Source organism: Coturnix japonica, chromosome 4 (genome assembly GCF_001577835.2).
Source record: "Coturnix japonica isolate 7356 chromosome 4, Coturnix japonica 2.1, whole genome shotgun sequence".
Taxonomy (NCBI): domain Eukaryota; kingdom Metazoa; phylum Chordata; class Aves; order Galliformes; family Phasianidae; genus Coturnix; species Coturnix japonica.
This window is the reverse complement of record NC_029519.1, coordinates 1,742,438-1,766,965: the sequence shown is the minus strand read 5'-3', so window position 1 is coordinate 1,766,965 and position 24,528 is coordinate 1,742,438. Positions and strand designations below refer to the sequence as shown.

The 24,528-nt window shown below is 58.7% G+C and overlaps 1 protein-coding gene across 3 annotated transcripts; it reads right to left on the bottom strand.

Annotated features, from left to right (window-relative positions):
* Positions 1-16,582: 16,582 nt before the first annotated feature.
* Positions 16,583-24,057, bottom strand: TSC22D3 (TSC22 domain family member 3). Of its 3 annotated transcripts, none has more exons than XM_015860190.2 (3): positions 23,671-24,057; positions 17,921-17,972; positions 16,583-17,505 (listed from the first exon to the last, which is right to left on the bottom strand). In XM_015860190.2, the coding sequence occupies exons 1-3, from the start codon at positions 23,973-23,975 to the stop codon at positions 17,260-17,262; spliced, it is 603 nt and encodes a 200-aa protein (XP_015715676.1). In that variant the 5' UTR covers positions 23,976-24,057; the 3' UTR covers positions 16,583-17,259. The 3 variants fall into 3 exon arrangements, with proteins under 3 accessions (XP_015715676.1, XP_015715677.1, XP_015715678.1); XM_015860191.2 differs by lacking the exon at positions 23,671-24,057 and adding an exon at positions 19,684-20,033; XM_015860192.2 differs by lacking the exon at positions 23,671-24,057 and adding an exon at positions 18,240-18,997.
* Positions 24,058-24,528: the final 471 nt, after the last annotated feature.

Here is a 24,528-nt window from a genome sequence, read left to right as displayed (position 1 = left end):
AACACACAGCATGCACAGCACCAACACACAGCATGCACAGACCCCAACATCACAGCACTCAACAACAGCACCAGCACCCCAACAGCACTTACAGCACCAACACACCATGCACAGCACAACCACACAGCACTTTACAGCACCAAAACACGCATGCACAGCAGCCACACACAGCTGCACAGCACAACACCAGCATGCACCAACAACACACAGCATGCACGAGCACCAACACAGCAGTGCACAGCACCAACACAGGCAATGCACAGCACTCCAGCACACAGCAGCACGAGCACCAACACACAGCACTGTACAGCACTAACACACAGCACTTACAGCACCAACACACAGCATGCACAGCAACCAACACAGGCAGCGATGCACAGCACACACAGCATGCACGCACCAACACACAGCGATGCACAGACCAACACACAAGCATGCAAGCACTAACAGCAACTCAAGCACTACACAGCAGCCGACAACACAAGCGATGCACAGCAACCAACACACAGCTGCACAGCACCAACCACACAGCATGCACAGCACTAACACACAGCATGCACACAGCACCAACACACAGCATGCACAGCACCAACACACAGCATGCACAGCACCAACACAGCATGCACAGCACCAACATACAGCATGCACAGCACCAACACACAGCATGCACTCTGTTATGGATGCTGGGTGACCTCTGTCCCATCAGAGCCCGAGCTGATAATGAGCCATAATGATAACACAGAGGTATTTTTAGACCAGCTGTTATCAAAGAGTTTGATTTCCTGCTCTTTGCAGCTAAGGAGCCCCTCCCATAGCAGGGCTGTACCTGTCCCTTGCTGGTGTGAGTGCTGTGGCTGGTATCGCTGTGTAGGTGCCTTATCTCAGTCCTCAGGTGGCCTTTGCACTTTCCCCTGCAGTATCGAAGCACCCACACACCCTCAGATTACAACAGGACAAGGTTAGGAAGGTGTTCTGCCTGCCTGCATCATGTGCAGCACCGGAGTTACCTGCTCAGAAGGAGCAGTGAGACGGGGCGTGTTAAAACTTGGGCTGTGCAATCACCTTCATGTTGCCACAGCAGGAGATAGCAGTGGGGAGAGCTCCCCAGAGCTGGGCAAGGCAGGCAGCCTGGGATGAAAACTGTATTTCAATGACTAAAAGCAACCCAACAGGGAAGTGATGCCCCACACACAACAACGAGAAGCTGCTTAATTGCAACCTGCTTCAAAATCAAGCAGCAAAGAGCTTGGAAGCGTACAACGGAGCTCAGACAGCTCTATTGCCCAGCAAGGTGGAAGAAGCGCATGAATCAGGTTCTCAGCTCCCTGGTCCGTCTCCCTGGCGTTATTCCCAGACGTTTTTGTTATTAGCAACGGCTTAAATCAACACGAGGGATTAGCAGCAATGTGTGGAAAGGTGGAGCGGTTCTGCCCGTTGTGTGCACGGTGTGGTAACACCGATTGGCCAAGGAGCTTTGGGGGCGGATGGTGGGAAGCAAGGAGGTGTGTGGATGGCACCGTGCTGTTTGCCAGTTGTGAATATTCGTCCGTAAAACGGAGGAGAAAAACTTTATATAGAGCGATGCAGGGGTGGGGGACGAGAGAACGGACTGAAACTCAGCACCTGGGACACCTCGGTCTGAGGTGCCGGATGGGAGCAGGGTTGGGATGCTTTGGGCTGTCCCTTGGTTGGGGTACCCGCTGACTGTGCTGTTGCCATACGAGGTCGCTCTGCCACCGCTCCTCGACATCCCTGCGCCGGCCCCGCAGGGCCACAGCTGTTTCCCACTGCACGGAGCCAGAGTACACTGTGTTCGCCCGGAGTCCTTTATTAAGCAAAATGTTTATGCATGCCTCTGCTCCGATGAACATCTTGGCCGGCTCACGCAAAGCCTGCTCTGAACTGCGCCTCCAGCTGCTGGAGGGCCTGGGGCAGGATCAGGGGGACCCTAAACTTAGGATCTTTCTGCTGGATGTGTCCCCATGGTGGGCAGCCCCTCACTTGGTCTCTATGCCCTCAGCCCTGCTGCAATACCTTGAAGCCCCGGGGTTGCTGCTGGCCCCTCTGATGGGCTATGGGGGGGGATTACCTTTTGGCACCCGCCCCACAAACCTGCCAGCCCTTCCCACTCCAGCAGGGCTTTGGGGTGCAGCTGGGGGTTCCAAAAACAGCTGGTACCTGGGCCTCAGCACATCTTTGGCAGCGCAGAACAGCATTACTGGCATTGTTCCTCCTCAGCAGCCTCCTGGCACATCAGCCCAATGTGCTGCCATCATGTCCATGCTCCTGCTGAGGCCCCCAACCCTTCCAAGGGGTTTTCCCTCTGAAAAGGGAGCTGCACGCCTTGAGCAAAGGGCACCAGCACTCTGAGGTCTTATGTATCTCTGCAGATGAATCCAAAGCCATGGAAAAGTGTTGAGAGGCTGGTGGGGATCTGAGGACACCAATGTGGGTTGAGGATAGGTCTCAGATGGGCTCATCCATGGGCACATGAGCTGGGATCTGTGCTGTGGATCCCACAGTTGAAAAGTGCCTCAATGAATGGTTCTATTTCATGTTTTGGAGGGTCACATGAGATGGAGCATCCCAATAGCACAGTTAAGCTGGAACAAACCAGTGGGACCAGTGATGAACCAGTGTTCTTTTGGGTGGTGCAGTGGGTGCCTTGTAAGAGAGACCAGCCCAACGTGTTTGCTAGGGAGAAGAAGGGATCTGCAGCAAACCTCAGGGCTCACCACCTTCAATCTGGGATGCCAAAAAACTGGTGGCCACCAGGTGCCAGTGGCCATCGTGTTGGTGACATCGTCCCATTGGACACCCAGGTGTGCCAGGCTGCCTGCATGGGCTGGGATTCTTTCCCAAGAGTGTTGGCTTTTGGCAGAGCTGGTTGCCCAAGCAGCCCCATGCCCCTGCCAAGCTGCGTGCCACGGCCCTTGCGCAATGGTGTTGATAAACACTGCGGGGCATGCCAAGTCCTGTGGGACGCAGCTGTGTGCTGGGGCTGCAGGGAGTGCCCAGCAAGGCAACAGGAATTTTCCACTCTCGGCAGAGTACGTCTTGCCCGGCCGGGTATTGACCCAGGGAGGTGAAGACTTGTCTGCTGGTGTCCCAGCTGCCTCTGTCTGACCCTATCAGCCCTGCTGTGCAGCCTTGTCCTGGGAACTAGTCAAGGCGGGGGATGGCACAGCAATAGGGCTGGGATGGGGTGTCACTAAGCCCAAGGCAATCCAACCATCCCCATGGAGACATTGTGTCCTTAGCTTCCCTTTCCAAGGATGTAATTGCTTTCCAAGAATAAGGACCTTGCCCTGAGGGTGTAGTCCATGTCCCCAGGACTCGCTTTGCCCTTGGGACAGAGATCTCTTTGATATTTCTCTTTGCATTTACCCCACATGGTGCTGTGGTGGCCCCTTCTGAGAGCCTTCCACCTCAGGGCTGCATGGGGAAAGCCACTGGCATGGGGATGCACATGTAGGTGCTGCCCTGTGCTCCCAAACCTTGGAGTAGCACAGGGCCCCCCAGTTTGGGACATTGCTGCTTGGTTTAAAGGGGCCTGAGGTGCAGAGATCCCAGCCATTCTTTTGGGGAATTCTTTCAGACCCTGATTTCCAGCTCTCAGGTTTGCTGAGGGACTCCATCAGCACTTGTTTTGTTGCAGAAGTTGGGCAGGGAGTTAAAGAAGCCTCCCTCCCTCCCTCCCTCCCTCCCTCCCTCCCTCCTCCCATCTCCTCCCTTCCTCCTTCCTTCCTTCCTCCCTTCCTCCCTTCCTTCCTTCCTTCCTTCTTCCTTCTTCCTCTTCCTTCCTTCCTTCCTCTCTTCCCTTCCTTCTTCCTTCCTCCTTCCTTCCTTCCTTATTCTCTCCTTCACTTCTTCCTTCCTTCCTTCCTTCCTTCCTTCCTTCCTCCTGTCCTATCCTCTCCTTCTTCCTTCCTTCCTGGTCCTTCTTCCTTCCTTCTTCTTCCTTTTCCTTACCTAGTTCCTTCCTCCTTCCTTGCGCTGATAGCCTTCCTCCTCCTTCGCTTCCTTCCTTCCTTCCTTTCCTTCCTTCCTATCCTTCCTTCCTTCCGTTCCTTCCATATGCCGTTCCTTCTTCTTCCTTCCTTCCTTCTGTCCTTCACCTTCCTTCCTTCTATCCTTCGCTTCCTTCCATATCCTTCCTTCCCACTTTACCCACTTTCCCTTTTCCCACTTTCCCACTTTCCCACTTTCCCACTTTCCCACTTTCCCTCTTGCTTTCACTCTCTCCATCTCTTTCAGTTATTCTTTCTGTTTCTCTCTGTGTCTCTTCTCTCACCTGTTTCTCATATCTCTTACTCCCTTTTCTTCCTCCCTTCTACTCCTTCCTGGCCTTGCCCCTTCCTTGCAGAGAAAACTTTGCCACCCTGCAGTCCCTCTGCCCGTCCCCTGTCAATCCCCCAAAGCCAAATCAGCAATTCCTAACGCACAGGTTTCCCCCAGGGCTCCAGCACAGGTGACAGCACAGTGACACTCAATGACGCCAGGCTGGTCACTGGCACAAGGCAGGGTGCTGGGGAGAAGCAGAGCTTGGGCAAAAGGCAGCGGAAGAGACAGCAGGCATGCTCGGGACGGGGTGTTCTCACCACACGATGATAAGGACAGTCAATAATAAAAACAGGCAGCTGGGACGCAAGCCCAGCCTTGAGCCAGCGACCTTCAGGAGCTGGGTTACTGGAGCAAGCCCAGGCTCTTGGCAGCAGGGATGGTGAGCGTGCAGCCCTTCACACCCTGAGCAGAGGCTGTGAATCCTCACGCTCACTCAAGTGCACCTTGAGAGATGGGAGCTGATGCTGTCTGGATGCACACGGCGCTCATACTGCAGATGGTAATGCACATGCGTGCCGCCCAGGCAAGCCCCTGGAGCAACCCTGTGCTCTTACATAAGGAATTGCATTTACAAACCGCTGTGCAAACATGACCCACTCACTGAGAACACCGCCTATCTCAGCAAGATCCTGATAGAGCAAAGAAAAAAAAAGAGGAAAAAACAGCTTCCAGTCGGGGCTGTTTGTGTCTCGTGACCCTGGAGGGGGAAAGGTTGGTGTTTGTGCAAGCCAAGTCCTTGCAGAGCTGTGGGACAGGGCTCGGCGTGACAGTCTGGAAGGTTCGAACTGGCCAAGGTCCCGCTGGGCGTCCGTCCCGCAGCAGCTTCTGGATCTTTCAGAGCTTTGGGATCTGCACAGAGAGGCGCGTCCCAGGGCTGCGTGCGTCTCTGCAGAGCACAGCCTGGACATTTTGGGGCTGCAGGACCCCAGTCTCAGGGCGTTCCCTTCCCCTGCAGAGCACTTCCTCATGGCAAGGGGTGCAGGACGTGCTGTCACACTGTGTGTGGGATCTCGTGTTGCCCGTGTGCTCAGGGTGATGTGGGCATGCAGCTGATGCTGTAGGGCATGTGCCTCTCTCTGTTTGCTTTGGGGAGCCTTCCCAGCACCACCTGTCCCGTGCAGACCTCTTCTTCCCTTGGCCTCATGCACTGCATCCCTTTGAGCCATGGGGGAAAGGCCCCGTGCAGCCTCAGAACGACAGGGACGAAAAACCAATGGGTTTGGCAAACAGCAAAACCGAGAGAGGAACTGGGAGTTAAAAATAACATTACTCACAAAGAGCCATCCCCCTGTTCCCAGCCATTGCTCACAGTGTGCCTGTGAGAACTGCAGTCCCGCAGGGTACCCGAGCCCTCCGTCCTGCTGTGCGGGAGGTGTCTGGGAGCAGCACATCCATGCAGCCTCTTCTCTGCCTGACCTTAAATGCACCCTCAGGCCTGGAGCAGAGGACAGGGTTTGCAGTGCGCCCTGCTGCAGCACCCTGCCTTATCTCGCCCTGCATGCCACTGCCTCGCTCCTCCCTGCGAGCACAGCCATGCACAATCAATGCCTTGGGCTGTGCTCCTTATTCCTGTGCAAGGGCAGCCATGTCCTTGCGGCCCCACAGCTTGGAGCCAAAGGGCATTTGAGGTTGGGAAACTTTTCTAATGACACCTCCCTGCTTTGAAATCCTATGGGCTGTTTGTTTGGGTGTTGTTTCTTTTTCCGCAGTTCCTATGTTCTCCCTGTATAGGTGTCCCAAGGCGCTGCTGTTAGCAGCTGGAGCAGAAGGGATGGAGGGCACTGCTGGGTGGGAAGATGCACGAGCAGAGCTGGAGCCTGAGCATGCCTTCCTACTGGGCAGAGTGAAAGCACAGAGCATGCAGCTTTTCCCCCGTCTCTGCCTCCTGCAGCTCCCAGGACACCCCGTGATGGGTAACAGTGAACCCCTGCCCTTCATCTCCCAGCATCCCCCTTGCAAACATGGCCCAGCATGGGGTTATTCCATCCATGGTCAGATCTCATCCTCTGGGAGAGGGGTCCCAGCATCCTGTTCCTGCATGCTGGTGATCCTACAGGATCCCTCACCAGCGGGGTAGGGGTAGGGAGCAGTGTGGGGCATGGTCTGTGCACTGGCTCACACCACAGGGCCGTGGTTGCAGCATCGCGGCGCTCAGGCATTGCGGTTTGCAGGCAGCGGCGCGCACAAACCAGAAAGAACAAACTGTTCAGCCGCCAGCCCTTCCAGCTTCTGCTTTCGAAGTTATCTAACAGCACAAACAAAACCAGAAGGCTCTGGCTGGGCTGCAGCTGGCCTGCAGCGAGGGAGAGGCACAACCCATCCCATCTCTGTCCCCATCCCTGTTTCCTGCTCCCATTCTCATTCCTATAGCCAAGCGTGCCATGTGGGATCGCTGTGCTCTGTTGGACCCCCAGCACATGAGCTGGGGTTGCCAAGGGAGACTGGAGGGAATGGGGTGGAAACAGGGACCAATCCTGGGTGTTTCAATAGCACTGCGATGTGGCCTTTGCTTTTGCCTCCTTGTGGGATGTGCAGCATGTGGCTGAGCATTCCATGGGGATGGAATGCTCCTCTGTACCCCTAAATAAGCCAAGCACTCAGAAGGCGCCATGTCTGCCCGTGTCCCTCTGCAAAAAGGTTCAGCATGGGGACATCCTGGACATCTCACAGTTGTCCCTTACAGGAAAGGAGAAACCAGGCCCTGAAACCCCCGGCTGTGCCGCAGCATCACAAGGGCTGAATTCACACGCAGGGGCACAGGTGGGAGGGGGAAGTGGGGAAGGGGTGGGGAGCAGGGTTACGTGGCCCCGCCGTCTTCCTTCCTGCGCCAGCGCAATGGGTATATAAACAGCTGAGCTATAATTATCGGATGGGAGCCGGCCGGAGCTCCTGGGCACAACAATGCTGCAGCTGCAGCACTGGGGCCATGGGGAGCCCAGCAGGGACACAAGGAGGTGAGGGATGTGCAGAGATCTTCACCCCAATGCTCCTCCCGCACAAGATGCTGGTTGTGCCTATCCCAGCTCCTGCAAGACTTTCTTGTAGGATAGGAGATACGTGTAGGATAGAATCATTAAGGGTGGAAAAGACCTCTAAGGTCATCTAGTCTGACTGTCAACCCATGGATCTATAGGGATGCATGAAGGAAGGGGGTCCATGAAGGACAGGGGATTCATGCAGGATTGGGATCCATGTAGGATGGAGATATGTGAAGGGTGATCCATGTAGATCCATTGGGATCCATGTAGAATGGGGCATCCATGCAGGATGGGGTATCTGTGCGGGGTGGGGGATCCATGCAGGGTAAGGATCCACATAGGACAGGGGGTCCTGGATGCTGGGAGTTTCATTGAACACTTGTGCTGGGTCAGGCTGAGGTAACCACAGTTTGGGTTGGGATTTCTGCAGCTAATTAAAACAACAGTGAGCTGGGAAGGGAAAGCTGAGAGGTGGCATGCAGACGCCCAGTTGTTGCAAAAGGCTCGGCCAAGGGCTGGCGGTGGGACATGGCATGTGCTCGGGGTCAGCTGTGTTCCCAGCTCCTCCAGCCCCATCCAATAACAGTGTTTGCTTTCACTTCCCTGCTGGGCTTCCAGGACAGGCGAGTGCTGGGAATTTTCCACAAGAAGAGAAACAAAAGCAGAAGACACGCAAAGAAAACAACGTTCAGACTTGGAACTAAGGAAGGAGTCCAACATTTCCTACCCAAAAACATCTGCACTTAGGCAAGGGAGGGGACAGGGAATGGAAGCAGACACCTGAGTGAGCTGAATGGGTCACAGAATGGTCCTGATTGGGGTGGGAGGTTGGTCCAGTCATTTTGGCCATGGGGATGGCACCTGGCTCAGGCATGAGTGAACCACAGGTGGGACATGAGGTTTTGTGTCATACCCTGAGCTGTTTGTGCTCCCCAGAGTTGGGTTTTCTGCCCTGTGCTGAAGTTTCTTGGGCTTTGAAGCTGGCTTTGTACCTGCTGGGGGTGTCAGCACCCTGAGCCTCGTCTCACCTGCCCTGCTCCTCCTCCGCTGCCGGGCAGGGCAAACCCGGATTAGCTGTTCCCCAGCACATCCCAGGTATTTGCTCCATAGGACAACCCCCCCCCCCCGTAGGGCTGCTGATGAAAGACCAAGTGCAAGTTGCCAGCAGAGCCAATTGCATCAGACTTTCCCCATGAGAGAGGCACAGCCCGCATTACAAAGCCCCAGTCCTGGGTGCTCCTGCCCCAAAGAGAAGGGAGCTCAGGGGCACTGCTCACCAAGGATTCTCTTCTGTAGGAATGAGCAGATGGCAAAGATCTCCCACTGCAGTGTCCATCAAACCCCACAACCTCAGCCCTCCTGGTGTGACCCCAACTCTGTGCTCTTCTTGCACACAAGGGTTATTTTCTCCCAGCACAGAGGTATCCGGGCTGCCTCGTGGGCTCTGTTTTCTTCTATGTGCCAGTCAAGCAGAGTTTTTCCTTATCCCCCCCTTGCTAATTGTTTCCGTATGGCTGTAATTTTACCATGTCCTGGAGCAGGGCTGGGTTCCCTCCTCACACAAGATTGAAAACAAGAGGTTTCCAACACCAATGCTGGCTGCTGGCCGGCCAGCACAGCTTGTACACTGTGCCTGGGAGCAAGCTGTGCAGTGCCAAAGATGCTCTGCTGCCTCTGGATGCAGCCAGTGCAATTTTGGGGGCCTGGCAGCCCCATCCCTCCATGCACTTTTCCCTTGGGTAGCAGCAAGTCGTGCACCAGGCTTTGCACATCAGCCTGCCCAGAGGGATGGGGCCGTGCAGGGCACACAGACAGCTAAGTATAGCTGTGTTGTCGTGCACAGCCCTGGGCACACGCTGTGTTGTTTGCAAACAGCAGCCTTGCTGACATGTTGCTTCCTCCCATTGCACCCGGTTGGGAAAGAGCAGGGCAGCATCTGTGTGCTGGTGACTCACTGAGAATGGGACTGAGTGTCCAGCAGCTCTGGTGTGGGGCTGGAGGTGCCTTGTACACCGACCTCCACCAGCACCTTGCCTTGGCCCATGGGCTGTGAGTTTGGTCTCAGGGGAGATCTGCCCCCCCCCCCCCGCCATGGGGCTGCATGGGGCTGATGTTGGGTTCAGAGATCCCATAGGAGTGACTCACTAATGCAGGCCTAGCAGCTGACGATGCCACTTTCAGTCTTCTGCAGGGAAGGTCCCATGTTGGTGATGGACCTGCTTGCTGATGGGACGATGGCAAAGGGCACAGCAATGACATCTGCCGGGTGGCACCATTGGAGGATCCCCATGCCACCTCCCCAGCCCCAGGGCTACATACAGCACTGGGGTCTGCACACAAACCTGAGCTGGAGGGTTGGGGTGCTGTGCCCACAGCTGGGACGTGGTGATGCTGCACGACAGTGGCTGCTTCACAAAGACCCCTCTGTTCTGGAGGCGCTCATGTTCTGCTTGTCCTTATCCCACTTTTAGCACCAGAGAACAAACACCACCGTCCTCATCCAGCGATGGGGCCATGGTGTTCAGGGGCACATCCAGCTGCAGCAGGGATGCTCTGGGAGCGAGGGGATAGACACCATTCCTACGGGATGCTGACCGAGGGTGCTCCCACCCCACTGCAACATCCTCACAGGGCTGCATCCTCCTGCAGCTTTATGGCACACAGGACCACTCCTCTGCCCCCAGCACCCATCCCTGCAGGTTGCACCCTTATTTATTCAGCCTATCACTGGGATGCAGCCCTGCTCCCTCTCTGCATCCCAGCTGTTCTTCCTCTTGTTTTCCGCCAGCTGCTCGCCCACAGCTAAAAATAACCAGGAATTTACAGTCCTCGACCTTGAGCTCAGCCCAGCCCCACTCTGTGCTGTGCCAGCAGCACCACAGCTCTTCCAGCTTCTCCTTGGGATGATGGGGTTGGGACGTGCCATGAGGGCACCACTCATGGTCCCCAGAGTGCAACCCCATAGGTCACCATGGGATTTTGCTTTTGGTTCATTGAAGCCAAGTGTTTTCCAGTGACGTCTCCTTTGCGGATGCTCTGAGCTTATATTTAGAAAAGTTTCCAAGTTTTCCCCCCTCCCACCCCCGGTTTGGGAATGCAGGAAATCGCAGTTTCTGTGTTGTCTCTAAAAGGAAAACTGAGATTGCTGAGTGGTCACCATGCAGCCAAAGCCTTCAAGGAAGACCTGAGCCCTGTGCTGGGGGGGACCAAGGGCTGCAACCACGGAGCTGTGACCAGCCCTTCCAGAAGGGCAGTGAGGGTCACCACAGTGTCACTGAGGGAGCATCCCCAACCTCACCATGGTCATTTTCTCCCTGTATTTAACCTAAATCTGCCCTCTCCCCATCCCTCAGCCTCATGGCATCCTCTGGCTTTGTTAGCACCATCCTTTGTTCCTGCACCCCCTGGCAAAGCTGCCCTACATGTCACCTTGTTAGGTTGCTCAAGGGACGCTGCTCGTTGTTTTTTAGCTCCTTCTCAGGGCAGGGAGGGCTGAGCTCCAAGGCAGAGGAGCAGGAATGATTCAGTGCCCGCGTTAAGCAGATTTATGAGGTTATTTCCCAAACAAAGGCTGTGCTGCCAAACCTCAGCCCTTCCACCAAAACAGCCCCTGTGGGGATCAACACATCCACACCAACCCCTAACCTTGACCCTGACCCTAAACCTCTCCCCTTTGTTTTGGTGCTTTGGTGGGAGATGGGGTCTCCTCCAGCCCCACAGCTGTGAGATGAGCTCCTCTATGGGCTCAGAAAAAAGGGTCCTGGGGTTTTGCTGCTGCTCATTTTCAGACAAACCAATGGAGCTGCAGCCTTCCAAGAAATGCATCCCTGGGATCCTGCCCAGTGGGCAAAAAGACAGCTCTGGATCATCACAGTGTGGAGGAGAGGTTGAAAACAAGTGAGGAATGGGGGGAAATAAAAAGACTCTAAGTACGTAAATACGGTGGGCAGACGAGCCAGCACTTTGTGCTCTGCTCTTGATTTGTTGTTGTTGTTTTTAATCTGAGATTTGGGAACCAGCTGCTATTTATAGTCCTCCCCTCATCCACAACGCTGATCCCTTCCAGATGCTGCAGGCTGGGGGACAGAGCAGGGCTGTGGGGCTGCCCCATAGAGGCAATGGGGGGAGCGCAGCATGGCTCCTTCCCCCTAGGGAAGGAGGGCTGGTGTTGGTGGACTCAGTATTGGGACTGGGGAGGCTGAAACGTCACCATCTCCCCAGTCCCTATAAGATCCATGAGTTCTGGGGTGCCCATGGCAGAGCTGACAGCGGGTTTCCTGCTTGTGGGGAGGATGCGTGGTGACTCATTGGCTGGTAGCCGGGCAGCGGGCAGCAAACAGCTTCAAACATTGCGGGTAGAATGCGTGGGGCTGTGTCAGCAGGAAGAGGCAGCCCTGCTCTGACTGCACCCACAGGCAATGGGTTTGAGGGATGTGTGGTGGGGACAGTCCTTCCCTGTGCTTACGCGTGCTCCTCCGCCTTCCCCAGGGCAGGGAATGGGTTATTTTGGGCCTTTTCTATCTATTTTGGGCAGCGGCTATGAGGCATATGGGTGTGGGATGGGGAACACCGGCTGTGGGCAGGATGGAGGGCGAGTTGCTTCCCATTGCTCAGGTTGGGAGTGATGAGCTGCCCACTTTGGGGGTCTTCTCACCCAACACATGCCATGCACAGGGCCCAGGTGGGTCCCACTGCCCTGGGCTCCCTGCAGGCTTGAGATGCTTTTCCTGCTGACTGTGCTTGTTGAGAAGCTTTCAAGAAGCCCCGATGGCACGAGCTTGTGGAGGCACATGGGATGCCTGCAGCGTGACGGGAACATGGCCACGGGCACGAGCACTGCGTGCCATTGGGTCTGGGTATGGGAAAAATAGGTTGTCAGGCAGATCCTGCCCACAGGCAGCCCCCGGATGACCCACTTTGGAGCTGCACGCTGCCGTCCCTCAATGTCAGTGGCACGAGCCCTGCAGCCAGGATGGGCACAGCCACAGCACTGCCTCCGTCACGGCCGTGTAAACACCGCCCGCGAACAGCTCTGAGTCAGCAGCTGGCCACAAAAACACCCAAACATGGTAGCGGGGCAAGCAGCACAGCCTGGAGCATCCGCAGCCCTTCCTGGCAGGGCATGGAGAGCTGCAGACTCCGACATTTCCCCTACAGGACTCGGCGCATTGCATGTGGCAAACGTCATCTCCACAGCAAACACCTGGAGAGGCACAGAGCTGTGTTAGGGGAATAAACAACTGTTCTTCTGCTTTGATGGCAAGGCTTCTTCTGAGCTTGCTGGGGGCTATGGGGCATCCTGAGCTGGAGGAGCAGGGTTTGGGTTTGCCAGTTTGTTGGCTTGGGTTAAAAATCATCATCAGCAAGGAAATAATAAGTGCAAATGGGAAGAAAGAAAGTGTTCTGGTCTTGGAGTGCCCTTTGGAGTGGGTTGTGGTGGGAAGCCGCCATGCAGGGCGGTGACACAGCATGCAGGGGGTGCTGGGGAGGTGCTGGGGGCTTCATGTTTTGTCACTCAGGCTCTTTGTGCATCCTAGTTTCTGTCCTGTGGTAATCAGTGTAGGGACAACTGTCAGAGTAGGGACTTCCCCAAAGCTCTGCCCTCTCTGCTCCCCACACCGGCCCTCAGCATCTCTGACCCTTTGGCACAGGGATGCTGAGCTGGGGCTCACTGGCTCTCAATGCATGGGGAGCTCAAAGCATCATCCCGTCAGCAGAGATATGTGCTCTGCATCCATCCTTCATGCATTGGAGCGCAGACCCTGCATCCCTCGTGTCCCCACATCATGCCACGCTCTGTCACCTGCCCACGCCACATGGCCAGCCCACAGCAGGGATGCTCAGAGCAAGAGGATGCTGAGCCACCTCCCTGCAGGTCTGCCAGCCAAATCCCTGCTGCTGGCCGGGGTAGCTGAGCAGGGAGGGCTTTGATGTGCCACTCCACCAGCAGCCACAGCTGCTGGGCACAGCAGGACGGCACCGGGCGGCTGCTTCACAGGCACAGCACGGCTCTGCCTTGTTCTCATCCCCATGTTACACAACACAGGTGGGTGGGAGGGCAGGGAGAGCCAGGCGGTGGCAGCTGCAGAGCTGCTGCATGGCTGGAGATTAATTGGGTTAATTGGGAGGAAGCCGGCAGCCGGCGCGCCGATGGGTTTTGTGTGCTGGTGTGAGGTCAGCATGGGGATGGAGGTGCTGTGGGGGCACTCCGAGATGCTCTGGGGATGCTCACGAGAAGCACTCCGAAGTGGTACCTGTGCTGCTGGGAAGATGTTAGGAAGATGTCTCCTAATGATGGGACCTTCCCAGGATGGAACCCCCTGCTTGCACCCCACCAATGCACTGCTGCAAAACAAGCAGTGCTGGAGGGCACGATGCCAGCCCTGGTTCTCTGCACACTTTGTGCGGTCCAAAGGTCTCCTCCTGGAGAATGAGTAACCCAGCCCTGCAGTGTGCACAGCACTGCAGTGGGGTTTGGGAGTCGGGTGCATTTGGGGCAGCTCTGGCTAGAACGTGGCAAAGAAGAGGAGCTGCATCCTGCACTCCTGCACACCTCAGCCAAGTCCTCCCAGGCGCCTGCCTTTCCCACACTGATTTTCTCAGGGATTAACGCTGCTTCTAATGATCAATTAAACCAAATTGGCCGGGTCCCACAGGCCCCTAAATCCGGGCTAATCCCTGGCACTTGCATCCCTCATTCATTACGCCACGGTCCCCGGGGTGGAAGCGTCTGCACAGAGCTGAGCCCACACCGGAGCCCTGTGTGTCCCCTGGGGCACCGTCTGGCCCTCAGGTCCCGGTCTGTCATCGAGCAATTTGCTCCGGTGCTATTTGCCTCTCTGTGCATCTCCCTTTCTACTCAGGAATGAGGAAGTCGGCTTTCCTGGGCAGGTTTACAGCTCACGGCTCCTTATCTCCCCAAATAGAGCCCATTAACTCAGGCACCGTTTGGACAGTCACGTCTCCCTTCACTTTTCTCCTCCTTCTGCTGTAAGCTGTGTCCTTGCTCAGCATCCTTCCCTACTTGTCTGTAATGCCAGCCCCAAATCTCCCTCTCTTTGCATCTGTTGGTTTAAACCAGGGGAGAGGATTTTGCATGGCACAGCCATTGGGGTGGCTTGTAGCCCCCCAGAAGTCCCTGGGACCACAGAGGTTCACTGTGAGCACTTGGGGCTTGCATCAGTCTCAGCTTTGGCTGTGGGTGGGTTCCTGGCTTGCAGAGCCCTTTTTCTCCATCAGGGCCCCCACATGTCCCCATGTTGAGTCAGGCTCCTGGCACTGATAAGGCAGGGTGGGAGGAGAGGGACCCTTCCCTGTTGCCAGCCCCATCCTCATCTTCATTCCTATCCCATTCCCATTCATCCTATCCTGGTCCCAACCCCATCCCTGCTGCTTCCCATCCCAACACCATCCCTCCTCTATCGCATCCCCATCCTCATTTCATCCCCATCTCTATCCCATCCCCCATTCTAGCCCATCCCCTCTTCATCCAATTCCCATCACTATCCTGTCCCACCCCAACCTGTCCCATCCCATCCCATCCCATCCCATCCTATCCCCTTTCTCATCCCTGTTACATCCCATCTGCCACACCCACCATCCCCATCTCCATCCCATTCCCAGCCATACCCCTTATTCATCACCTTCCCCATCCTCATCCCACCCAATTCCATTCCATCTCCATCCCACCACCTTCTCCATCCCCACCCCAATCCCAATCCCCATCCACATCCCCTCCCTGTCCTCATTTCCTCTCCAACCCCTTCCATCCCATCCTATCCCATCCCATCCCATCCCATCCCTTTCCCCACCCCACACCCCAGATGTGGGGCTGCCTGTGCCATGCTTTGTGGTTGGGGCACAGTTTGCCACGGGCTGTGCCATCGTCCCCCCATGCTGGGAAAGCCCCACTCAGCCCAGCAGCCACTTCTCTTATTTTTACATCTTCAACAAATCACCCGTTTCTTAGAGACTGCCTGACGCAACACCTTAACCCTTCCCTGCCCAGGCTGCAGCGATCCCATAGATCCCCACCATGGGGAGGGGGGGTGACGTGTGACTACCCATAGGAAGGGAGAGTCCCTTGTCACACCCCACGCTGCAAGGCGAGGGGACATCAGTCTCGGAGCAGCGGGCAGCACGGTGGGGGGACCCTGCCAGCCACAGGGAGGGGTTTGTGGCTGCTCTGCCCGTGCCATTGGCTGTCCCTGTGTCACACCACGCTGCCAGCGCTCTGCCCATGGAGGGGGGAGGGGGGAAGGGAGGTGTAACTGGGAAAGTGGTTTTGGGGTGCGTGGGCTGAGCGGGATGGGGGGGGGGGTCAGCCACTGCACTCCCACCCCCTGCAGAAGGGTGGTGCACAGAGGGTGGGCTGTGCTGACACCGAGCACCGTGCCCTATCCCTGCGTCCCATCCACACATCCCAGATTCACTTCTGTATACAGGGGCTGCCCCGCCTGGATACGCACACAGCAGGGGGAAAGCTTGCACACGCGTGTGCACCTGCAGGGCTGCGGCACCGCCCGCAGTGGGGTCCCAGCCCTGGGATGGGGTGGGGAGCAGGGAGAGGACGGCCGCCTCATCAGCGTTCCGTGCACCGCGGGTCTGTTTTGGTGTTTACCAGCGTTTCCTTGGCACCAACCGTCCCCAGCCCCGCTGTGACTCATGTCGGATCGGCTTTGCACCGCCCTCACCGCACTGAGGCCTGAAGCCACGGTGAGAGGAGCAGGATGTGGTCAGCGCGGCTCAAACCCCACGGCACGCCCCCAGAGGAGGGGGCCGCACCCATCCCACCGTGCTGCACACACCTCAATCCCCATCCCTGCCAGCCCCGGGGATGTTCACATCCATCACAGCTCTACCTCTCACATGTTGTATTTAAGGATGCTCCAATCCTGCCCTCAGGGCTGCAAGATGCCAGAGCATTGATAGTGGAGGAACAGTGCAGCCCCCCCTGCGTGACCCCCAGCACATCCCTGCACACACAGGGGCACTGAGACCTGCAGGATCCGCTCACCTTCCCCCCCCCCCTCGCCCCCCATAGGATGCAGGGTGCTGCTCTCATCTCCAAATGAGCCCATCCAGGGGTCTGACCCAAACACAAGGAGCAGGGCTCAATAAGGAGCAGCATCATGAAACCCAAAGGCTTGGCAGCACCTGGGGAACAGCAGTCCCATCCCACTTCCAATCTCAACCCATATGACCCCATCCCCTCAGCGGCCCCCTCCCCATCCCCAGACACACAGCACGGGGGCAGCTGCTTCTATAAAAAAGTAGACTTTATTGCCATTTCTACCTAAAAATGTACACAACCACATCACTGCTCCAACCGTCAGACGTCTGCAGGGACGTCCCGTCGCTCAGGAGGTGGGGGGGGGGGGGTGTCTTCCCCCATTTCAGGGCCGTTTTGGCCCTCTGGCCACCCAGTTCCCCCAGTTCCACCCCAGTGCCATTCCAGTCTCCTCTCAAATCCTGCCCAGAAGGGCGCAGCCGGCCTGCAGCATCCCAGGCACCGCATAGACACAGCTACACAAACACCTCAACTATAGTCAAACAAGGTTTGGTTGGCTGGTTTTTGGTTGTTCTCTCTTTCTTTCCTTGTAATCCCCACGCTGACGTGCGTGCAACCACGACAGCTGCTCAAGTCCAGGTTCGGGTTGCCCCCCCAACCTAAAACACTGGGGCTCGGTGCTCTCCTTCCAGCCGCATCCCCATGGACAGCGCTGTGGGGTCTCGGCGAGCCCTGCCCCACACATTGCGGGGAGGGCAGACAGGTGGAGGTCAGCCGCCGGCATCTCCCGGAGGGACGAGCATCCCAGCACCGGGCTCCAGCAGTCCTCTGAGCCAAGGCAGAAAAACTTGGCGTATTTTGGTATCGTTGCAGGAGATGAAGTAGAAAGAGTTCCGTGGCTCTGCCCACCCCAAGGACAGAGCCACTTTACACCGCAGAGCCCCCCGAGTGCTGGGCTTGGGGAGCTGCCCCTGGGCTCTGCTCCTGGGGGTGCAGCACCTCGGATGGGAGCCGTGACTGGAACTTCTCCAGCTGCTCGGGGCTGGCCAGGGTCTTCAGGAGGCTGTTCTCACGTTCCAGCTGCGAGTTCTTCTCCAGCAGTTCCTTAATCTGCTCCTTCAGCACCTCCACCTCCTCCCTCACCGCGTACATCAGGTGGTTCTTCACCAGGTCCTGCAGGCAGGGGAAGGATGGGGACCGTTGGTGGGATGCTCAGGGGAGCTGCCCCATCCCTCCCTGCACCCTGCTGCCCTCCACCTCCATCCATCACCACTACTGATCCATCACCTTCCTCGGGGTGCAGAGGCAGCCTGCAATTCCCTATCACCCACAGGGCTCCATTCAATGCCCAAGACCCTTGAAGGGTCCTCTCCCCCCCCCCCCTTCCCCCTTCATCCCCCCCTGTTTCTCTGCGCACTGCGGCGCAGACAGAGCCAATGAGCACTGCCAGCTGCAGGCAGACAAAGGAGCCGCTCTGCTCGGCAACAGGCTGGGGAGCAGGGGGACCCCTATGCTGGGCAGGCACCTCCTGGGAGCAGGGACCCCCCCACACACACACCCCTAAAGATGACAGAAGGCTGCAGCTCACCATTGCCTGCTCGATCTTGTTGTCAATGGCCACCACGCTGGCTCCAGAGGCACTGGAATAAAGCAGAGAAGGTGCACGTTAGCAACAAGCCCCTGAGATCTGTGCAGTGGGGCGTGTCCCCCTATCCCCCCCCCGTCAATGAGGCAGCAAGCAGAGAGCCCCCCATGCAGGGAGCTCATCTCCTAATGGGATGGAACATAGTGCCATTCCCACGGGGGCCAACGCACTGCACTCCCCAATTCACGGGGTCAATGCTCCAGGCTGCCCCATTTCAGACGGTCAATGAAAACCGGGAGGGGGGCTCAGGGGCTGCCCCTACCTGTTGTCCAGCTTCACGGAGACCACGTCCCCCCCGAGCAAGGAGGAGAAGAAGGAGATGGAGAAGTTGTGCAGCTGATAGACAGCCACCTCCATGGGGGAGTGGTACACGCCGGTGCTCATGGCTGCGAGAGTTCAGACGGATAGCTGAAGCTCCGGACCGCACTGCGGGGCCCGGCTCACCGCCCTGGCTTATATGGGCGGCGGGCGGGGACACGGGGGGGCCGCCCCCAGCGCCGCAGCGCCGCTCTCGGTAATGCTGAGCGCTGCCCGCTAATTGCCCGCTAATTGCGCGGGGTCCTCCGTGCGCCCAGCGCTCCTTCCTTTCTCCGTGCTGCGCCCCGAACGTGGGGTGCCGTGGGGTTTAGGGTGGGGAGACGGGGGTGAGCCCCGAGTTTGGGGTGGCTGTGGGCGCAGTGTGGGGCAAGGAGAGGGGGCGTGCGAACAGTGGGGGGTGTGGGAAACGTGTAGAGAGGGAAAGGGAAGTGCAAACCCAAAGGGAGTGCGGACAGGAATGGACACCGATTGGAAGAGTGTGCAAAAAGAGATGTAGAAAATAAGGTGGGGTGTGCAAAGGGCAAACGGAACGAAAGAAACAAAAGGTGCGCAAAGTGAAAAGCGGGGAGCAAAGCGAAACGGAGAGCGAAACGAAACCCGGAGCGCAAAACAACGCGTCCTCGGGCGGCGAACCGAGATACCGAGATCAGCTCGGAACAAAACAACGAGAGGGGAAAAAAACAGCACAACAGAAACGGGAGCGAACAACAACCCCGAGAGCAAAACAACCCCCGGGCGCAAAACAACCGGCCGCCCCGCCTCCCCCCTCCCCCTCCGCCCTTGCGTAACCCCGCGCTGCTGCTGGGGTTTGGGGGGGGTTGGAAGCGCAGCCCCCTCCCGAGGCCGGGCTCGGGGCTGCAGGGCTGCGGGACGCCCCTCCGGCTCTGCATGGGGTCCTGGGGGGAAGGAGGGTGCAAGCGTTGAGCAGCACCGTGTGCGTGATGCATGTAGGGCACCCTAAAACCGGGATGTGGGGGTGAGGAAGGGAATGTTGCCATCCTAAAGCTGTGGGGTGGCAATGATCCCCCCTTGCCAACCCCAGGTTGTGCTGGCATTGCCCCTCTGCCTCGCTCCCTATCCCCACCTGGAGCTTATTGCTGCCCTCTGGACCCAGTGGGACTTTGCCCCGTTGCTGAGTGTTCTGTGGAATACCCCTCCAAAAAAAATCCTACTGATATTTGGGGTTGGTGCCATGGCCGTGCCCCCTGAGCGGGGCCTGAACTCCTCCTGGGTCTTCTGCGGGTGGGATGTGTGAGCAGATTGCCCACCTACCCATGGAGGGGCACAGATGGGGATCCCTTTGTCCACGTGAAGAGGTGGCACATTGCCCTGTGCCAGCACCATCCTGACCCCCGCAGAGCCCCCGGTCCCCCCAGAGCCCCACTCACCAGTCCCTTCTCCTGAAGAGGCTCGGAGAGTACGGCGGGGGCACAGCCATGCCCCTCTGTGTCCCCTCTGTGTCCCCTCTGCACCCTGCAGCTCTCCAAGGGCACAGCCAGGGCACTGGCCACATCCCGGGGCTGCAGGGAGGGGACATGGGCACGGGGTAGGGACACCGGGGGGTGACCTCAGCCACGCTCAATTGTCCCTTTCAGAGCCTGGAGTGTCACCCGGGGCAGCGGGCGGGTGAAAGGCGCTCTGTGTGTGCAGGGTGACAGCCCCAGGATGCCACCAGGCGGGCAGGACACGCTCAGCGGCACCGTGCTGGGGTCCCCATGCAGCAGGAGCCCACCCAGCCCAGTGGACCTGTGGCACCTGGTGCCGGAGCACCAAGGGCTGTGTGCACACACAGCTTTGTGCCTGCCAGGCTGCAGTACATGGGGAATCTCAGGGCAGCTCCATGCAAAGCCCTGCACCCGCTCATGGTGTTGCGGGGTGCACACACACACACACACACACACTTGTGTGCAGCTTGCAACCCATGCACACCCTGCACACACCCTCATGGCATGCACACGTGTGCATTCCCACACACCTTGGCACTTTGCATGCACACACCTGCACGCACACGCTTGTGTGTGCACGCCCTGCAAGCACACGTGTGCCCACAGATGCATCTTGCAAACATGGTGCATGGTGAGCTCCACTTGCAGAAACCCCGGAGCCCCTCGATTGCTCCGTGCCCCCTCTGGCCCTTCTGCTCTCTCCCAAGGCCTCAGCTCAATGGGAGGAAGGCCCTGCAGAAGGTCGGAGCCGTGGGAAATGCTGGCTGCCGGCCTTGGGGAGGCTGCTGCAGGAGCTGTGCCAAACAGACCTCCAGCTCCAGGCGCACAGCAAAGCTTGCACGCACGCAAAGAGGAACCCCCAGCCCCAAGCCCCCAGCCCTATACTATATCCCTGTCCTCAGGACTGGGGGGCTCACACACCCCTCTGCCATCACGTGGCACACAGCACAACCCCCATGGGCGTGCACACTCTGCTGGTGGCCCCACAAACCCCAAACACGGGCACCCCACAGCAATGGGGCACAGGGGGGAACCCCAACACCCCGGTGCCACACCCAGGGGTAACCCCCCCGCCCTGGGGAGGCCGTGCTGGGTGCAGGGGGGGCTGGCAGGCTCCCTGCTCCAGCTGTAGGGCGGCCTGCTTCCTCTGATAAAGGGCCTTGGCCGTACTCCCAGTTCCCTGCTCGCTGGCGTGTGAGCGCACAGCCCCGCTGACAGCCGCGATTTGCCTTTTCTCTCCAACTTTGTCACCAGGACCCCATCCCACACCCCGCCCCACTGCGCCCTGCTAGCATCCCTCTATGTTTGGGGATGTGGGGATGGAGAGCACGTGGATGGGAGGCGTGCGGGAGTGGCCGGCTCGCTAATTGGAGAGCAGCTCATTAGGAGAAGGAGAGGATATGGGTTGGGAAGCAGCACGCGGGCACCCTATGTAGCAATGCCACACAACCCAGGAAACACAGCATCTTTCCCAATCCGGGCTTGGCATCCCTAACAGGACCTGAAAGCAGGCTGGCAGATGGAAGAAGCACGGACAGCACAGCACTGAGGTCAGAGGCTGAGCCCTGGGGTCAGGCTGGGACGGGAGATTTGGGGCTGGTTATTAATACCCTGCCTGGCCTTTGGGAAGCACGCTGGGCATTTGGAATGGGACGCAGCACTGCAGCCCCCCCCTCCCCTCCCCTCCCCCTGCTGACATTTCAGAACAATAACAACACTGAGGGCACCGTGCAGGGCGTGCAGCTGTCACCTTGCTGCTGTGCCCCATGTGTCTGGGCACTGCTGTGCCACCGCCTGGGGATGGCTTCACAGTATGCCTGAAAGGCTGTGCTGTACCTCCATCTGAGTCCTAATCCTCAGCCCAATCCCAACCCTAAAGCCAACCCCCAAACTAACCCCAACCCTAATGCCAACTCCTAGCCTTAGCCCTAAACCAGCCCTAACTCCAACACTAAGACCAATCCCCAAACTAACCCTAAGCCCAGCCCCAGCCCTTACCCTAACCCCAGCCCTTACCCTAACCCCAGCCCTTACCTCAGCCAACCCTCATCCCAATCTCAACCATAACTGTACACCTAACTCCAACCCTCACCACAAACCTAACCTTAATCCCAACCCCAACCTGAACCCTTACACCCGTTCCTAACCCTAAACTCAACACTACTCCTTTTCCCTCTCCTTTTCCCTCACCCTACCCCCTGCCCTGGACCATATTGCTGCTGCCCCACAGGACTGAGGTTGGGCTGCCAGCCCCACAGGAGCTGCCTGATTGATACTGAGAGCTGATGACCTCTGGGGTCTCCTCCACCCCAAATGCCTCCACGATTCCATGGGACCTCTTTCAGGATTCTGCATCACACCCCAAACTCGGTGCTGGGGGGGCCCTGGCTCCCCCCACACAGGTCTAAATACAACCCCAGACGGAGGGTGACAAACTACTGTCCCCATGCCAGCAACACAGATAAATATAGCTTGCTGCTCATCGGCGGGGCATGGCCATGGGGCAAGCACAGACCTCCTGCCCCCCTGCCCCACAACCAGTGGGGCTGTGACATTCAGAGCCTGTTGATCCCTTTCCTGGGGGGCTCCCACGCAGCTCAGCCCTGGCTCTCAGCCTCACGCCCACCCGCTGTCCCCTGCTCAAAGCTCTCTTGTCACTGCAGCCCACGCGCTGCAGGAACAAGTTCTGCAGGGCCACCTCTTGGGGTTCTGCATGGCAGGGACCGGGATCAGTGGTGCCATGCCATAGATGCCACCCTGGGGCCTCCTGTCTCCTGAGCAGGGCTAGGATTAGCATTGGGCTCAAGGTTAGGGTTGGGGGGAAGGTTAGGATTAGTTTGGGGGTTGGTCTTAGGGTTGGGGTTAGGGCTGGAGTTGGTCTCAGGGTGGGGTTTGGTGCTAAGGTGAGGGGTTAGCATTGTTAGTGATCAGTTTGAAGATTGGGTTTAGGGTTAGGAGCTGGGATTGGGATTTAGCCTTAGGTTCTCCTATGGGCAAGAGCATTGAGCATCCCTCCTGTATGCCTGCAGAGAGCACGCAGCCAGGGGAAACCCCCCAAACCAGGCTGGAGGTGCTGAGGGTGGACTTTGTGAACCCCCAACGTGGGTCTGCCCCCACTGCACACTGACCCACCATCCACAGTGCCTCCTCCTGCAGGTGTCCATGGGCCACCGTGGCCGCCGAGCGCGGTGCCAGCAGTGCCATCCCCCCATGGGCTGCGTTATCGGGGTGTTCCCCAGCACCGCAGCCCTCACCCCATCCACTATCGCCTCCCGCCTCACCTGGCGCCTCCCCCAGGAGGAGAAAGTTCAGGTTGGAGCAAAACAACAGTGGGTGCAGGTGTGGGCATTGTGGGGAGGGACACAGGAGGGTGGAGGAGAGCAGGTTGGATAAGCACAGGCATCGCTTCCACGGGTGCACAGCTCCGGTCTCCAGCTTGCATGGGGGGGGGGGGGGACACCGTCACCTCCCTCCCCCGTGTCCCCTCCCTCCCTCCCTGCCCACATCACACCACGCACGCGGGGAACTCTCGGCGTCTCTCCCCCATTTCCCCCCGTGGGCCGTGCAGGGGGTGCTCAGCCCGGCTCCTCCTCTCCCACCTGAGCGTCGGCCCCGCGTTATGCAAGGGCTGCGGGAGCCGTGGGGAGAGGTCACGCAGGTGCCACGTGCGGAGCCATGTGCCCCCACGCAGCGCTATTTTGGAGATGCCGACGGGATCGGCCGATGGGGACCGTGCGGGGGATGGGGAACGGCTCCAGGGAGCGGCTCCCCCACGTCCCACCGACCCGTAGCGGGCCGCAGGTGGCACCACCCCGAGCGACAGCTGTCTGCGTCCCCATCGCTCCGGGCACGGCGGGGATCAGCCCGGGGTCCGTGGAGCGCGGCACGCAGCCGGCAACGGAGCGCGGCCCCACGGCGACGGGCACCCACCTGTGGAAGAGCAGCAGGATGGAGAGCAGCGTCTGGTCGATGTTCCTGTTGCAGATGCCCTGGTTGAGGAGGTAGCAGGGGTCCCGCACGACGGGCTCCAGCGAGTCCTGGCGCATGATGGAGCTCAGCTTGGCGGCGTTCAGGTTCTCGCCCTCCAGCTGCTCCCGCAGCTGCCGGAAGCCGCTGGCGGTGGGGCTGCCCGGGTTGTTGTTCTCTCCCCCGTCGGCCCCCACCAGGTCCAGGCAGCAGCTGCAGCAATCCAGCCCCACTGGCGAGCGGCACTGCTCGCCGGGCGACGAGGACATCCCGGGGCCGAGCGCCGCGCGCAGCCGCCCGGCCCCCGCTCCTCCCGGCTCCGCTCCGGTTCCGCTCCCGCTCCGGCGAACGGCGGCCCCGAGCGCCCGGCCCCGCTCCCCGCCCCGCACCGCCGCCCGACCCCGGGGAGCCCGCCCCGCCGGCACCCGCTGCGGGCAGCCCGGCACCGCCCCATGGCAGCGCCCGGAGCTGCGGGGCTCCCTGCGAGCAGACCGCTGGCACCGCGCCCGCCGTCCCCACGGCTCCGGCCGCTGGGTCAGCACCGGGGGTATCAGCAGCCCCCCACCATCCCGCTATGGCCGCCCACCGCCCTGTATGGCGCGCTGCCCCGCTGCACCCACTGCGCTCATTGGCGCCCAATAACACATGGGCACCCACTGCCCCACGGGCACCAAATGCTCCATTGGCAACCACCGCCCCACTGAGCACCTACTGGCACCCCCTGCCCCATTGGAACCCAATGCTCCATGGGAACCCGCTGCCCCATTGGCACCAAGGTCCCACTCTGTGTTTCCTGGGATGGCCGTGACATCAACCCCACTG

Excerpts from the sequence above, each read along its gene's own strand:
- TSC22D3 (XM_015860190.2), bottom strand. The coding sequence starts at position 23,975 with ATGTCCTCGTCGCCCGGCGAGCAGTGCCGCTCGCCAGTGGGGCTGGAT. Across the intron at positions 17,973-23,670 it reads ATCCTGCTGCTCTTCCACAG|TGCCTCTGGAGCCAGCGTGG; the intron begins GTGGGTGCCCGT and ends GCTTTATTCCAG. Across the intron at positions 17,506-17,920 it reads ACAAGATCGAGCAGGCAATG|GACCTGGTGAAGAACCACCT; the intron begins GTGAGCTGCAGC and ends CCCTGCCTGCAG.